The sequence below is a fragment of the Tenrec ecaudatus genome, chromosome 10 (assembly GCF_050624435.1).
Source record: "Tenrec ecaudatus isolate mTenEca1 chromosome 10, mTenEca1.hap1, whole genome shotgun sequence".
NCBI lineage: Eukaryota > Metazoa > Chordata > Mammalia > Afrosoricida > Tenrecidae > Tenrec > Tenrec ecaudatus.
Genome location: NC_134539.1, coordinates 146,617,739 through 146,633,293, shown reverse-complemented (window position 1 = coordinate 146,633,293; position 15,555 = coordinate 146,617,739). Strand labels below are relative to the sequence as shown.

The 15,555-nt window shown below is 54.5% G+C and overlaps 1 protein-coding gene across 3 annotated transcripts in view; it reads right to left on the bottom strand.

The window, feature by feature from the left end:
- The window catches only part of ARSG (arylsulfatase G), a 129,020-nt gene that overhangs the window by 57,477 nt on the left and 55,988 nt on the right, over window positions 1-15,555 (bottom strand). For all 3 annotated transcript variants that reach the window (XM_075562140.1, XM_075562139.1, XM_075562141.1), the window contains 3 exons: window positions 9,564-9,751; window positions 3,805-3,852; window positions 1,208-1,319 (listed from right to left, as the gene is read on the bottom strand). In XM_075562140.1, coding sequence (XP_075418255.1) covers window positions 1,208-1,319; window positions 3,805-3,852; window positions 9,564-9,751 — 348 coding nt within the window. The remainder of the gene's footprint in view (window positions 1-1,207; window positions 1,320-3,804; window positions 3,853-9,563; window positions 9,752-15,555) is intronic.

Sequence of the window (15,555 nt, the reverse complement as noted above, 5' to 3'; positions counted from 1 at the left end):
TGGGGCAGTTCTGGTCAGGGTGGGGGCCCCATGCATCAGAACCAACTAGACAACACACCATCACCACGTCCATCAGTTCTGGTTCGACCTGGGCAAAGCCCTCTTCCCTGGAAGCCTGGGACAAACAGCCCTCTGACATCATGGCTGTGTGGGTTACGGGGAGGTACACAGCGTACCTATAACATAACAGCCCGTCTGCAAAGGGATGTTATTGCGGCAACTATTCTGTGACTGAGTCAGCTGGGACTCGCCCTCTCCGAGTGACTCTGACATGTGAGACCTTGCCCCACCCCGACCCCCACTTCCGCTCTCTGTCCAGGAGACCTTGTGTTGCTTCATGGCCCAGAGGAGCCTAGTGATTCTATTTTTCTGATCACAAACACACTGCGTGTGCGTTAGGGAGCATTTGGGAAAGACAGTGTCAACTGGGACCGTGAAAGCCACCAGCCCCTTGACTCGCCCGAAGCCATGCTCACTTCTTGACCTCTTTCATTCTCGGCTCTCTCATAGGGCTTCAGAGATCCCCGGGGAGAGAAGAGAGACACTCACACTGTCCATGACATTCACTGCCCTATTACCACGCAGTGCTTGCCCAACTTTAAAACATCCGGTGGGAGGCCTGCGTGACATCCGGGACCGGAATGGCAGCCCACTTGGGTGCAGAGGAGAGGGAGGCTGGCAGGCAGCCCGGGGCCCTTCTCTCTCTCCTCCTTCTGTCCCGAGTCTGCACCAGGTGAGTGGCCCAGGAGCAGAGCCAACAGGCAGAGAGAGGGAGAGGAGCCTGCTGGTGGGAGGCCCTGGCAGGACACGGTCCCCCGCAGCTGAGTGAAGCAGGCCAGGCAACCTGGAAAATTCCAATAGAGGCTTCCCGCTGACCTCGTCGTTTCCAAAAGCGTTCTTGCATTGAGTGCAAAGAACGCATCCCAGTCCCCACCAGACGTAAAGCCCCCTGGGTCACGATCCTCACTGTCACCTGCCTGCCTCTCTCATGGGCACCCTGAGGACCCCAGTTGGTTCAGCAGAGATCTTGAAGAACCCTGCAGAGACTGTGTAGCGGCCGGTGGGGGGGGGGGGGGTCACAGCCGAGAGCTCGGCAAGTCGGGGCTTCCAAGGGCAGGGCTGTTGGCAGGTCCACATGCCTCCAGGGGGATGCAGACCTCCAGCCCTTCAGGGAGCAGCTGCAGGAGCGAACTCCCTGTGGCATTACCGTGAGGGTCCGCTCTTCTGGGGACACGCTGGACAAGGAGGGTAGTCGAAGCCCGGGGTGTCCGTGCAGCCCATGTCGTTGCTGTATGGGATCCCAAAGTAGTAATCAAAGCCTGGAAGAGAAACGATCGATTGGTGAGCGCCCACCCGCCCACCCCGGCTCAGCGGCTGCTGCTGTCTGCGCCTGTGTGCGCGCATCTGTGACAAGTGTCATCCCCGCGATCTACAACCGCAGCGCCGCGGAGCGTGTGGCTAACAGGGGAGTTGGTGAATCGTCCTTGGTGGTAGGCAAAAAAGAAAAGGATTTCTGTCGAAGCGCCTTGCTTGGTTCCCTGCTGGGAATGGAGACTGGCAAGGCAGCTCGGGAGTGGCGGGCCGGGAGGGAGTGGGGACCACCACTGGGCAGCCCATGTCCCCGCCTGCCCCCCACCCCATGGGGTGACCGATCTGCCCCAGGAGGGTCTGGTGCAAGCCCATGGCCTCTGAGGGATGAACACAAAGCAACCCTGCCCTGGAGAGGTTTCCCATCGGGAGGGGTAAGTAAGGGTGATTTAACGTTCAAAACGGCCAGTGGCTCTAAGGGAGAAAGATGAGGCTTTCTGCTCTCTGGGAGATTCACAGCCTCGAAACCCCCCAGGGGCAGCTCTGCTCTGCCCACTCTTGTTACTACGAGCTGGCATCAGCTGGACGGCAGTGGGTCTTTGGAGTGTGAAGTGCTGAATGGATAGATATGCCCGCAGGGCTTCTGAAGGTCTGCTATCAGCCGACTCCAGCCACCCCTCGTTTGCAACGGCTTCCCTTTGACAAAGGGAAGGTCTGTGGCCGGCCAGGGTCGAGCAAGGCCACGGTGAGGGAACAGAGGCAGGAGGAAATAGGAGACGGGAGTCAGGAAACCGCAGCAGACCTAAGTGACTGAGCCAGCAGGGCCCCACAGTGGGGACCCTGAACCCATCACGGCAGCGCTGCTTGCTAAGCAGAAACCAAGGGTCTCATTGTCCCTTCCAGCAAACAACTCCAAGCACACACACCGAGGCATCGCCACTCTGAACAAGCCCGAGCCCTCAAAGCCAAGTGTGAGGCCTGGAGACCAGAGAGGAAAGGGAAGGGGAGCTGTGGAATGACTAGTAAGGGCCCAGTGTTGTCGTGGTTTGTGCCTTGGGCTGCGACCCACCAGGTCAGGGGTTCAAAACCACCAGCTGCTCCTCGGGAGAAAGATGAAGTTTTCTACTGCTGTACCCCACTGGGAGCAGTTCCACTCTGCCCTTTAGGGTCACGACAAGTCAGACTAGATCTGATGGCAGTGAGTTTGGTTTGGATTTCGAGCTCCAAAAAACCAGACTCACTGCCATTGAGTCCAGGCTGACTCCTAGGACCGGGCAGAACTGCCCCTGTGCATTTCTGAGACTGTCACTGTTGACAGGCATAGAAAGGGGTCTTTCTCCCACAGAGTGGCTGGTGATTTCGGACTGCTGACTCTATAGCCACTATGGCACCAGAACTTGGGACTCCTCCTACAAATGACTGTAAGCCACAATAATCAGTAGGGGGAAAATGGCAGATGGGAGAATCTTCCCGACAACTACTCGAAGCTAGGGTAGTAGGCGGGAGTGGTTCATAGGAAAACTCTACCATCTGCCACTTTTTCAAGGTGCAAATGGAAGACGTCATGGAGCCCCCAACTTGGAAAAAGGGACGTGAAGGGGTGCGAGGAAGGAGTGGACCCTGGGGAGACATCAGCCGAGAGAGCTGCTGGCCCACAAGCATTTGCTCTGAGCCGGTACTCTGAGAACCATTTCCCAAATTCAAAGCCTCACACCTTCCACCAGCGATCCTTCCACCCGGTCCAGGACAGACATGTGCAGCTGTGTCCACAGAGGTGGGGCAGAGGAGGGAAGTCGGGAAATGGTCACAAAACTGCATTTTGGGAACTGCCTGGCCCAATGGCAGGAACAGGGGCAGAGGGGTCGGAGTGTACTTAAGACTGGCAGAGATAATGGTGTCAAAAGGTGGAGGCCTTTCAGGATGATGGAAAGGTGGATAGCCAATGTAAAACTCCGAAAGACAAATACCAGACACTCCGAGTTCGGTGGAGTGGCCATTTGAAGAAACGGCTGTTCAGCAAAGGGGTTTTAAGAGAATCGGTGTTTGTTTAGTGGGTTGACCTTGGTCTGCTTTCCTGAGGCTGAGTGCTGAGAGTCTGAGGAAGCAAAAGGCTGCTGGGACAAGCTGAGAAGGGGCATTTCCTGGTTGGGTCAAGGGTCAGGACCCTGTCTAGCAGCCAGGTTTGCTTCCTTCCAGTCTGGGGTTCGGAGGGCAGAGGGGCCCTACAGCGGAAACCCCTTCCTGGGCGTCAGGGCAGAGCTGTGCTCCACTGGGGCTTAGCGGGCTGATTTTGCAGAAGCGGCTCACCTGTCCTCTGAGGTGCCTCAGGTTGAATCCCCACCTGCAACCTTTTGGTTCACAGCCAAGGGAAGTCACGGACTGTGGCACCCGCCTCCCCACCCCGCCCCCAAGAGGCTTAAACGCTCCGAAGGTCCTTCCACAAAGAGATGCTTCTTTTCCATCACCCAGGCAACTACTCCCCAGGAGCATTCTTACCACGAAAGTTGGGGTGATACGGCCCGTGGTGCCCAAGATGCCATTTGCCTGTAGGAAAACAAGAACCAGAGAGAGAGACGTGTTCAGAAGAACCCCCGTGGGATAGGCTGACTCTCCCAGGAGCTGATTAAACACTCAGTTCTCCGTGGACTCTGCCCTTGACGGAGGACAGGCCTGAGAGCTGCATCTAGCTCTCTGGGGCCAGAGGGAGTCCCCAGGGACCCTCCCAGGGCGGATATCTCAAGGCCCAAGGAGGAAGGGAAGCAGGAGAGGGAAAGACAAGCCATGGGCCGGACCAACCGCCACCAGAACAGGAGCTACCTCGGTGTCTCCTCTGACCCCGAGGGACGCTGTGTGACAGAATAGTGAGAACAATGCACTGCGCATTCTAGGGTTTTTCAATAGCTGGATTTCTGCAACAATGTTGCCAGGCCTTTCTTCCGAGCTGCCTCTGAATAGACTCAAGCCTCCGGGCTTTCAGTGAGAAGCCAGACGATTCCTTATTTGCACCATCCAGGGGCTTCCAAAACCTGCTGCCACCAACTCAAGCCCAGCTGGAGGTGACTCCACGGGGTTTCTTTCTCCCAAGAAGGGGCTTTGGGGAAGTAGGTCACCCCACCTCCACCACTGCCTCTGCTGTCCTGCAAAAGGCCCCAGCTGGCCTGGCATGCTGTGCCTCTCCCCACCCAGTCTGGGAGACGGTGGTTCCCATCATCATGCCCACCTTCCTCTCTACCCTGGGGAGGACGCCTTCCTGCGGCAGGACACCCACACCCACAGGCCCTCGCCGCGCTGCAGGTGGGTCTGGTCGGCTGACAGTGCTCCACCCCTTCGGCCCACTGACTCGGCTCTGAGAAGCACCCCCCAGGGAAGTCACAGGGAAGAGTAAGAGCAGGATTCGAAGGCACAGCCAACAGCAGCAGCAGGAAACTGCACGGGGCTGCGAGCCAACCAGTAGATAATCCCATGCGGCCTCAGAAATTCTAGAGAACACTTCTCTGTGGACGTATGTGCCCAGCAAAGGTGGGTGGCTGGAGAGTCTGGGGAGGGCAGTTAGCCGTGCCTCCATTAGTCTCTTTTACAACGGCCCTAGTAGGATTTGGGGTAAAAATGGAATAAGAAAGTTGAAGGTATGGGGGTGGGGGGGCTGCGGAGGAAGAAAAATGCCCCATTCAGCATTACACCAAAACCACAATAAAATAAATCCACTGTAACGAAGTCAATGTCAACTCCTAACTGCTGTACAGGACCGGGTAGAAACGCCCCTGCGAGTTTCCAAGACTGTAACTGTTGACCGGAGTAGAAAGCCCTGTCTTTCTCCCAAGAAGTGACTGGTGGTTTTGAACTGCGGAAGGCCCTCCTTGCAGATCGCAGCCCAATGCGTAACCACTACACCAGCGGGGCTCCTAAGCATTCACAGACACATCAAGTCATGAGAAAGCAAAGAGCAGACAAGTCAAGTGTGGTGAGCACAGGTCTCTAACCCGGGAAGCTCCGGGCACCAGTAACTCACCTGCCTCGATGTGCTGTTCCCCACAAGCCCTCCTTCCCGTGTGGGGGAGGCAGACAGGCTCCCAAGGGACTCAGCTCTGGGAATCAGGAGGACGCACCCAGGGAGGAGACTGTTGGGAAGGCAGGGTTTCCTGAGTCTCTGAGGAGAGGTAGCAGCAAACATCCAGGGACACTGCCTCTTGATGGTATGTGGTGGTGGTGGTGGTGGTGGTTCGGTGCTGTGCGGTCAGTTCTGACCCGTGGCAACCCTGCGCACGACAGAAGGAAACACTACCCAGTCCTGCGACAGCCTCTCACACTTGTTCCCCGGCTGGATCCACTACTGTAGCCACTGTGTCACTCCATCTCCATGAGGGCCTTCCTCTTCCTCACTGCCCCTCCACGTTACCGAGCGTGACGTCCTTCTCCAGGGACGGGTCTCTCCTGACAATGTATCCAAAGTACAGGAGACGACATCTAGCTCGTCTTGCCTCCAAGGAGCACTCTGATCCTTCGGCTTCCAAGACAGGTCGGTTGTCCTTTTAGCAGTCCACGGTACTTTCAATATTCTGCGCCAGCAGCAGAATTCAAATGCACCGATTTGTCTTCAGTCTTCCTTCATTCCATGTCCGGCTTTGACATGTATACGAGGTGAAGGGAAATGAGATGAAGGCTTGGGTCAGGCGCACCTTGGTCCTCAATGTAACCGCTTTGCTTTTCCATCCTCTTGTGTGGTAGATTTAGCCAATGCAAGCTGTCTGTTGACCTCTTGACCACTGCTTCCATGAGCATGGGTTGCCGATCCAAGCGAGACCAAATCCTCGACAGTTTCGATTTCTTTTCTCTTTACCTTGATGTTACCTAGTAGTCTAGTCGTAAGGGTTTGGGGCTTCTTTACCTTGAAGAGAAATCCATATTGAAGGCGGCAATCCTTGATCTTCCTCAGTTCTGGTCATCCTCACAAATCCTGTTAGGTCTGAGCCCACTGCTGTAGCCAGCACGCTATCAATCCATCTCCCTGAGGGTTTTCCTCTGTTTACTGCCTCTACTTTCCCATGCATGATACCCTTTTCCAGGGACTGAGACCAGTCCATGTCCAAAGTACATGAGATGTTAGTCCGAGTGGACTAGAGAAACAAAGCCAGAGATGCTCATATATGTCTGAAAGAGCCTAATATAAAATAGAAATTGTACATTGAGAAAACATCCCAGTCCAGATCAAGTCCATGAATCTGATATTACCCCATATATCGATACTAGTCCATAAATCCCAGATCAAGTCCATAAGTTCGATATTACCCCACATGTCGATACTAGTCCACAAATTCCTCTTTAGGCTCATGATGCCATGCAATGACACTGAATGCAAGAAGATCACAGCCCAGTGAGTGGAAAGTCTTGTGGTAGCAGAATCTCAGCGCTGGCGTGGGTCTCCAGCTCCAAGGCTCTGACTGCCATCAGCCTGTCTCCATGGGGCTTGTCAACAAGAATGTCTCTCCGGGAGTGAGCCTGTCTCCGGCCTCCACTGAGCTATTTATCTCCTTAGTGCCTCCAAGTGAGGTCATCAAGCTGCGACCTGATTGACAGGCTAAACCCCACCCCTTTACTCTTAAGTCTCAAATTGACAACAGATGATGTAACTACCACACCATCCTTCCTTCTAAGGAGCATTCTGACTGTATTTCATCCATGACAGACTTGCTGTTCTTCTGGAAAAAACAAAACCAGAAACACTACAGCCAAACTCACTGCCATAGGTTGATTCCAATGCTTAGGGACCCTATAGGGTAGAACTGCCCGTGGGTTTCTGAGACTGTCACTCTTTATGGGAGCAGACAGTATCATTTTTCTCCAAAGGAGCAGCTGATGATTTTGGACTGCTGACCTTGTGATTAGCAGCCCAAAGCATAACCATCACACCACCGGGGCTCCTTGTATTTCCAGTATTCCTTGCCAGCGCCATCATGCCGATGCACTGGTTTTCCCCTGGTCTTTCTTATGCAACGTCTTTCACGGGCTATGCGGCCATATAAAACGCCACGGTTTGGTTCTCAAAGTGACACCCTCACTTTTCAACACTTTAAAGAGGTCTCGGGCAGCAGCGTTTGCCCCCCACAATACCACACTTGATTTCTCAACTGCTGCTTCCATGAGCATTGGCCGTAGATCCAAGCAACATGAAGCCCTTGACCACCTTGCTCTTTTCTGCTTAGCAAGGTGCTATTTATTGGTGCCATTGTGAGAAGTTTGGTCCATCCTGAAGGCTGCAGTTCTAGATCTTCCTCAGCACGTCCTCCTTTGAGTCCTCCTGCTTTTAGCAAGCGAGGGTGTGTCATCCGGTAACGGACAAGTCCTCCTCCGAATGCCACCTCAGTCTTCACCGCGTCCAGGTTTTCCAATGATGTGCCCAGCATACAGATCGACTAAGTATGGGCAGAGGAGACAACCCTGACCAGGTCGGACCTTTGCCAGCTGCTGCTAGGTGAGTGGGAGCAAGGCCCATCTCCGCCCGGGAACTCGGTTTGCTCAACTTTACAGCATAAGGGACGGTGATACCAGTAAAACCAATTGTCTTACGTCCTGGTGAAGGAAACATTCAACTCAACGGCAAGTGAAAGGTGCCTAAGAGTTTTAAAAAGGAAAGACATTGGACAAGATGGCTGCATATCTACCTGTAACTGTGCCCCATTTCGCCTGCCTCTAGAACAGTGGTCCTCAACCTGTGGGTCGTGACCCCTTTGGGGGTCAAATGACCCTTTCACAGGGGTTGCCTAAGACCATTAGAAAAAACTTATTTTTTCCAATTTTCTTACACACTGAGACACTGCTCCTCTGTCTCCAGGTGGGTCCACCCACATGCAAGTAACTGGTGTGAAGACTGTTACCCATGTTACACCACGCTTCAAGACAAAATGTCATTTATTTGTCATTAGAAATAAATATTTCACAATATATAATGCCATTGTTTTTGTGATTAATCACTATGCATTAATTATGTTCAATTTATAACAGTGAAAATACATCCTGCATATCGGATATTTACATTATGATTCATAACAGTAGGAAAATTATGATGCTGAAGTATGGGATACCAGGAGGGTCGAGGGAGGGTGGGGTAGAAAGGGAGAACCGATTACAGGATCTACATATATCCTCATCCCTGGGAAATGGACAACAGAAAAGTGGGTGAAGGGAGACATTGGACAGGGCAACATATGACAAAATAATAATTTATCAATTATCAAGGGTTCATGAGGGAGTGGGGCTGGGGAGGGAGGGGGGAAATGAGGAGCTGGTGCCAGGGGCTTAAGTGGAGAGCAAATGTTCTGAGAATGATGAGGGCAACGTATGTACAAATGTGCTTTACACAATTGATTTATGTATGGATTGTGATAAGAGTTGTATGAGCCCCCAATAAAATGATTTTTAAAAAAGAAAATAATTTTATGGTTGGGGGATCACCAGAACATGAGGAACTATATTTAAGGATCATGGCATTAGCAAGGTTGAGAACCACTGCTCGAGAACTTGGGTTTGTATAAAGGGGGGGATGGAGGTCAACCTGTTCATGCCCAAGCCAACCGGTCTCCAGTTCCCCATGTGGAAGCCCTAGTGACCCTGTCAGGGTTGGACTGCTAACCTCAGGCCTGAGGTTCCAACCCAGCAGCCTCTCTGAGGGAGAAAGAGGAGACGGGCTGCTCCTGTGAGCTGCACAGCCTCCTGTGCCCGATCCCGGTCCGTCAAAACAGCAATCGACTAGGTGAAGGGGGCTGGTTGACGAGGTCTTCTTGCAACTAGAGGTGGCCTGGTGACCCAATCGGATGGCTGCAATCCTGCGGAGGGGACAGCCATTGTTTTCCCGATCGAGGTGGACACATGAGGCTGGCCGGCCTCTCTCTTCTTGCTTCCTTAACTTCCTACAGCAGCCACTCGGCCACCCTCCTGTGACAAGTCGGCAGCAGCAAACACGAGGCCTGCAGGCTAAGGGCCACAGAGCAGGACAGGACCCTAGCACCGGCTTGCATCTTTCAGCAGAGGGGCTAACGAGAGCAAGCTTGGCATACTGTGGGGAAATGGTTCCCTGCGGCTGGAAGCATTCCCAGCTCAAACAGCAAGCAAGTGGGGAAACAAACGGCAGGAGGAGGAGGGGACGGAGGAGGAGGAAGAGGAGGAAGGTAGCAGGGTGACCAGAATGGTGGCAATAGGTTGGCGGGGTAGGACCAGGACGCAACAAGAACGCGGACTGGGGGCTGTTGGACCCACATTACCTATCATGCCCGTGACGTAGCCAGCCTGCTGCAGCACCTCGGCCAAGGTGGTCTCCTTGAGTGGAAGGCCCCCCATGGAAGTGACTGCGAAGTTGTGGGTGACGCCATTGCGAAGGCCAAGCCGGCCGGTGAGCAGGGAGGCCCGGGACGGCGAGCAGGTGGAGGCAGCCGCGTGGAAGTCCACAAACCTGCCCAGAAGAAAACACCTGATGGGGATCCACTGACCACAGAGACACGGCGAGACCCACAGTGTCCCCGGGCCTCGGGGCAGGGAAGGGCTGAGACAGGAGGACCGGTAGCGAGAGAGAAGGGAGCACAAGGGACAGGAGGGAAGGGGGTCTTTTCTCAAAGGAGGACAGATAGGAGCCAGGGTTTCACTGAGCAAATTCACATCACGTGGAGCATGCCCCGGGGAGTTCAGAGACAGCTGACTGCAGAGATGCAAGAGTTCTTCTGGGTCCTAGAGAGATGAGGACCCTGGCAGGGTGGAGGTTTGCCAACCAAGCTCAGCTGCTAACCCAAAGTGGGGAGCTGAGTTCATCCAGAGGTGCCACAGAAGAAAGGCCTGGCAACCCATTTCCGCCCCCCAATAGTCAGCTCTTGAAGACCCTCTGGAGCACTGTTCTGCTGTAACACACACAGGGTGACCACGAGTTGGCTCCACAGCATCTGGAGAGGTCTGTGAAGGGACCTTAGGAGACCCTGTGAAACCACACGTGCAGGGAGAAGGCGGAGAAGGTAGCTCGTTCCCACCCGCAGAGCAGGTGGGGGCACCCGAGACAGGGCGTTCTGGGTTAGGCCAGGGCCCTGGACCTGCAAGATGGCAGCCTCTTAGTCCCTGGAGAAGGCCAGCAGGCTTGGTAACACCGAGAGTCCACCAAAAAAAGGAAAACCCTCAACGAGATGGCCTGGCTCAGGCTGCCTGGTACACGGTGGCGTTTTTATGGTGCTGGAAGCTACAGCACCGGCATTTCCAAGCCCAGCGGGGTATCTGGAGACCTCTGGGTGAAGTCTCAGCACAGCTTCTCGCCTCAGACTGGCCATCTAGCTCCCTCTGAAAATGAGTCGGCGACAACCCCATGGGTGACAACATCCTTCGGTTGGAAGGGGCTCACAATTTGCAATGGCCACAGCAATGCACTGGAGTGTGGAGAGGGGGACAGTTCACACCCCTGAGCCGGAAGCCACATGACCCCGAGCCAACTGGCTGGAAACGGACCGCTCCTGGGGAGCAGGCACTGTGCACAGATGGGTGCCCTGAATCCCACGGCAGCCCTCCAACGGCGTGGTTTCCGATCGACGGTGCCCACTTCCGCTCACAGCCATGGCAGGGGTGGAGCGGGAGCCGAGCGGCCCCCGCGGGGTTTTCCAGGCTGCCATCTCACCAGGGCAGATCGCCAGGCCTCGCTCCTGCGGGGCTCGGGGAGGGGTAGGACCCCGAACTTCTCAGTGAGCAACAAGCACTTAACAGCATGTGATTAGGATCCCCGTTTCACAGGTGGGGAAACTGAGCAGAAAGAGGTTCACCTGCAGCTGGGCCTGCGGAGCCGTGGTCGGACCCAGGTATGCTGTTCAGAAGCCCACGCTGCCGGTCACTCCCTGGCTACCACGGCCAAGTGTCCCAGGGCAGGCCTTTGAACTCTGCTCAACAATCCCACGCTGTGCCATTAAACCACCTTGTTCCCATCAGGAAGTCCAGAAGCTTCTCTTAGAGGTAAGAGGGAAAGGGTTGGGGAGACTTCCCCACTCTGCAGCCAGTCCTGGGGAGGAGAACCGCACCAGACAGAGTGAGGGTCGAAAGCAGAGAGGGAAAGGGGTCCAGGGCCCTTGGGAGGAAGGTCAGACGTCCGCGATCCATGGGTCTCAAGCACACACAACGTGTCCTGGCACACCCATCTCCAAACACTGATGCACCAAATTCACCGCCACGGAGTCGAGGCCTACTCAGCGCCCCTAGAGGACCAGGCAGAACGGCCCCTGTGTTTCCGAGACTGTACATCTTCATGGGAATGGAAAGGCCGGCCTGCTGACTTTGAGGTTAGCAGCCCAGCATGTAACTGCTACCCAGCCCGCTGTGTAAATTGACGAAACCATCAATGGCTTCTACTGAGTCTCATGGAACCCGGGTGACATAGCGGGGACAGTGGTCTGTTGGTAACTGAGAAGTCAGCGGTTCAAACCCACTAGCTGCTCCCTGAAAGACCGCCTGCTTCCATTCAAACCCACAACCGTGGAACGTCGAGGCGAGATTCTGCTCTATCTTACAGGGCTCCAGAGGAGTCGGGATAGGTTGATGACACTGGTTTTTCTGTTTTGTCTTGGCTGAGCACTGGAGGAACTTTCTGAGAATGAGAAATAGCTGATATAGGCTAGTTGGGGAGTCTGGGAGCGTCCAGCCTGGAAAACCTTCCAGATAAGACCCTGGTATCTGAACACCTGGAGACAGCCTATCCCACACCTCGAGGTCCTTGCAGTAAACCTTGCAATGACTCTGGCAGTTCACCCTCCTACAAAGGGGGGCACCCTGACGCCCCTTCATCCCAGGGCCTCCCCTCTGGGCTCCCTCGGCCCGCAGAGCCGAAACTCCAGGCCCCTCTCCTCAGCCATCCTCTACACCGCTCCTCATACACGCTACGGAAAACCACATAGAGGGATGCCTTCCGTTCCCAGGTCTGGGTGGTGCCGACAGTGAACACGCTCCACTGCTACCCCAAAGGCTGAAAGTTCATGTCCACCTCAAGGCGCTTCGGAGAAAAAGCCAGTTATCAACTCCCCAAACAGCCAGCCCTTGGGAACCTAGGGACCCCAGCTCTGCTCTAATGCCCACAGCACCAGGGTCTGAAGTGACCCATGGCCACTGGTTCGGGTGACGGGCGGGGTCATTTGTCACTGAGCCATGTCTGCATCCCTCGCTGGACAACATGGAGTCATGGGCACTTTCACCAAGTGAAGGTTTCGAAATGTGTGAGGCTGGATCTCTCTCTCTCTCTCTCTCTCTCTCTCTCTCTCTCTCTCTCTCTCTCTCTCTCTCTCTCTCTCTTTCTCTCTCTCTCCTGGCTTTTGGCTAATATAATGTGTCTGAATAGACTAGAGGAAGCTCAGGCCTGGCTTCCAGAAGGTGCCTTTAGCCCCTAACGCCATGTGTGGGCCTTCGTCGGTCACGACTGAGCTGCCAGCTCTCCGGAGCAGCATCCTGAGCACTTTCGGGGCTTGCCAGGGTAGTACCAGGTCTGATCCTAAGACCATCAGCCCACTGGGCTACCCCCCGGGCAGGTCAGGGCAGGGCAGCTGTGGGGCTCGGGCCTGGCAGGGCTGTTTCCCTTTGACATCTCTACAACACGTGGTTCTTCCGTGGATGCTTCCCTGCAGGGCACCTCCTCCCCGCCCAGCTCTCCTTCTCTCTCTCTCTCTCAGGGACTCATCCCCCTTTTTGACCCCGCTACTCAAGCCAACTCTCTTTCACCCCGTTATTCTCACTGCCCCTCACTCTCCACAGCTAAGCTAGGAGCATGTCCTACCAGCCCCACTTCCAAATATAGCCAGCACTGCCCCCCCTCCCATTAACCTGCTAAGATCCTAGACTAAGCCACCAGGCCACTGCCATAACCTCCCCATTGCACCACACCAGGGCTGCCACGTCGCATGACCCTTGGGGGCACCATTCGTGCAAGGGCTTGGAATCAGGGGTCCATAATGCACCCAGCTATCTGTGGTGGCCCTGTTCCCCACGTCTCATATCTAACCTCAATCACCACCACCCAGTTTCCACAAGCAGCTAGGTCACTTTTAAAATGTTCATTGGCTGTCTTCAGAACCGAGTGCCTCTATAAGGAGACACCACACGTGATAGGTCTGACACTCTGAGGGGCGGGGAGGGCGGGGTGTTGAGCCATTTAGGGGCTGGCAGGCTGAATCCCCTGCTTTCTCTGTCAGCTCCGGAGGAAGGTCCTGTCTCTGAGCTCCTGCTCCTAGGCGATCTTCAAGTCGCCAGCATCTGTCTTCCCCCATCATTGCTAGCTCACCTGTTTGTTCAATCTCTTTCCCATCTCAAAAGTGATTGGCTCAAAGCACAGCCCATGAGGATCCTGTGTCATTAGCTATGCTCCAAGGGGAGGCCAGCCACAGCTCTAGAGGTTAGAAAGGACATCACACCACCATATGTCCTTCAGGGGACACAGACTAGTGCCTCACTCAAACAACTCACTGCCGTTGGGTCCCTGCCGTCTCACTGCGACCCTGGGACAGGGTCAAACGGCCCCTGTGGGTTTGCAAGACTGTCACTCTGTATGGGAGTAGAAAGCCTGGTCGTTCTCCCTCTGAGCAGGGGGTGGCTGACCCTTTGGGAGCAGATGGGGGTGTGGCCGCAATGGAACCCCTTAAAGGCTTCCTTTCGAGGATCAACACCCTTCCAATCCCTGCCTGCTGAGGCTGTTTGACAGACGTTCAGGAACTCCCGTATTTCTGGGGAGGAGCCCTGGTGCTGTAGTGGGGGATGGATTGGGCTGCTACCCCTAAGGTCGGCGGTTTGAAACCACCAGCTGAGCCACAAGGGAAACATGAGGCTTTCTACTCCCATTAAAAAATATATTTTCCATCTTAGAAACTCCCTAGGGCAGTTCTGCTCTGTTCTATAGGGCCGCTATGAGTGAGAAATGACTCAGTGGCAGTGAGTTTTATTCCATCGTAATACCAGCTACCATTAGTCCTTGGCTTGAAATCCCCCAAAAGGTTCTCCTTGCATTAAAAACAAAACCCACAAATGCCCAACAGTAGACGAGTGAGCAAGGAAACTACGGTTCATTCCACACCACGGAATACTATGTGTCTCTCAAAAACAATGAGGAAAGTAAGAAACACTGCGTGACCTAGAAGGGCCTGGGGACCATTGTGCCGGGTGCAGCCAGTCAAGCACCAACGGACAAGTACCGTGTGAGCCCACTACTATCAGGAGAAACGCCAATTAAATCTTAGAGGGGCCAATTCCCAAACAAAGGGGTGGAAAGCCTGCCTACTGGCCAGGAACCATCCATCACCCCCTTATACACACTTCACAAGGACCACCTCGAAAGAGGAGACCACACATCGGCTGGGGTCATTCCTTCCGGATAGGGGGAAACGGGAGGAGACCAGCCACGTGATGCCACACAGCACTGAGAGGAGGCGGCGACAAAGCAACAGACACTCGACAGGAAGGAGAAGGGACCCTTCCTGGAAAGTCAAGACCAGGGGAGGAAGGGGAGCACCCAGTTCACAGAGGCGGCATCTATACTTCTGATGGTGGGTAAGTGGGGAGGGGCAACCTCTTACCGCGAAGGGATGCCCAACAATAATTATAGAGAATCCAGGGAGAGAAGAGGCCTGGCTCCGTGTTCCTGGTTACACACTTTGAATTAGTTTCCACGCAACCCTCGGTGAACCACGCCATGGTCTATGCACTACGATGATGACCTTGGCTAGATGCTGGCCTACGGGAAACATGGCAACTCCCATAGGCCACACCGAGGGATTCACCGTGGAAGCCCCACGGAATGAGCGGGGCCCTACCTCAAAACTCTGGTAGCCTTTGGACTTACGACTGAAATCCTCTGGTGAGTGGAGAAACACATGAAGGCCGCCCCAAGTCTGTGGAATTGGGGGACTCTGGACCTTGGTTAGGATCTCTGGCTTAGTGGGCGTCCAATGAAAGGGGACCCAGAACCGCCATCTATTCCTTGTCTTAATGCCCTCTTTACATTAACATGACACGTATTAATCTGATAGGCAAGGATCTGCCCTTGTAAGGAACATCACAGGAAATTTCCCCTTAGCACCAACCCCCGTGGTCAATGTTAACAGAGCAAGCATCTAAGAATTCAATCTGCACAAAGCAACAACTCATGGAGCACAGTTGGCTGGACTATACTCGCATAGCCTCCTCTTCTCAACGGGACCTTAAATTCTATGTCTTCGGATAAGTTATTGATGTTATCAATGGAATCACCTTGTACCCCAG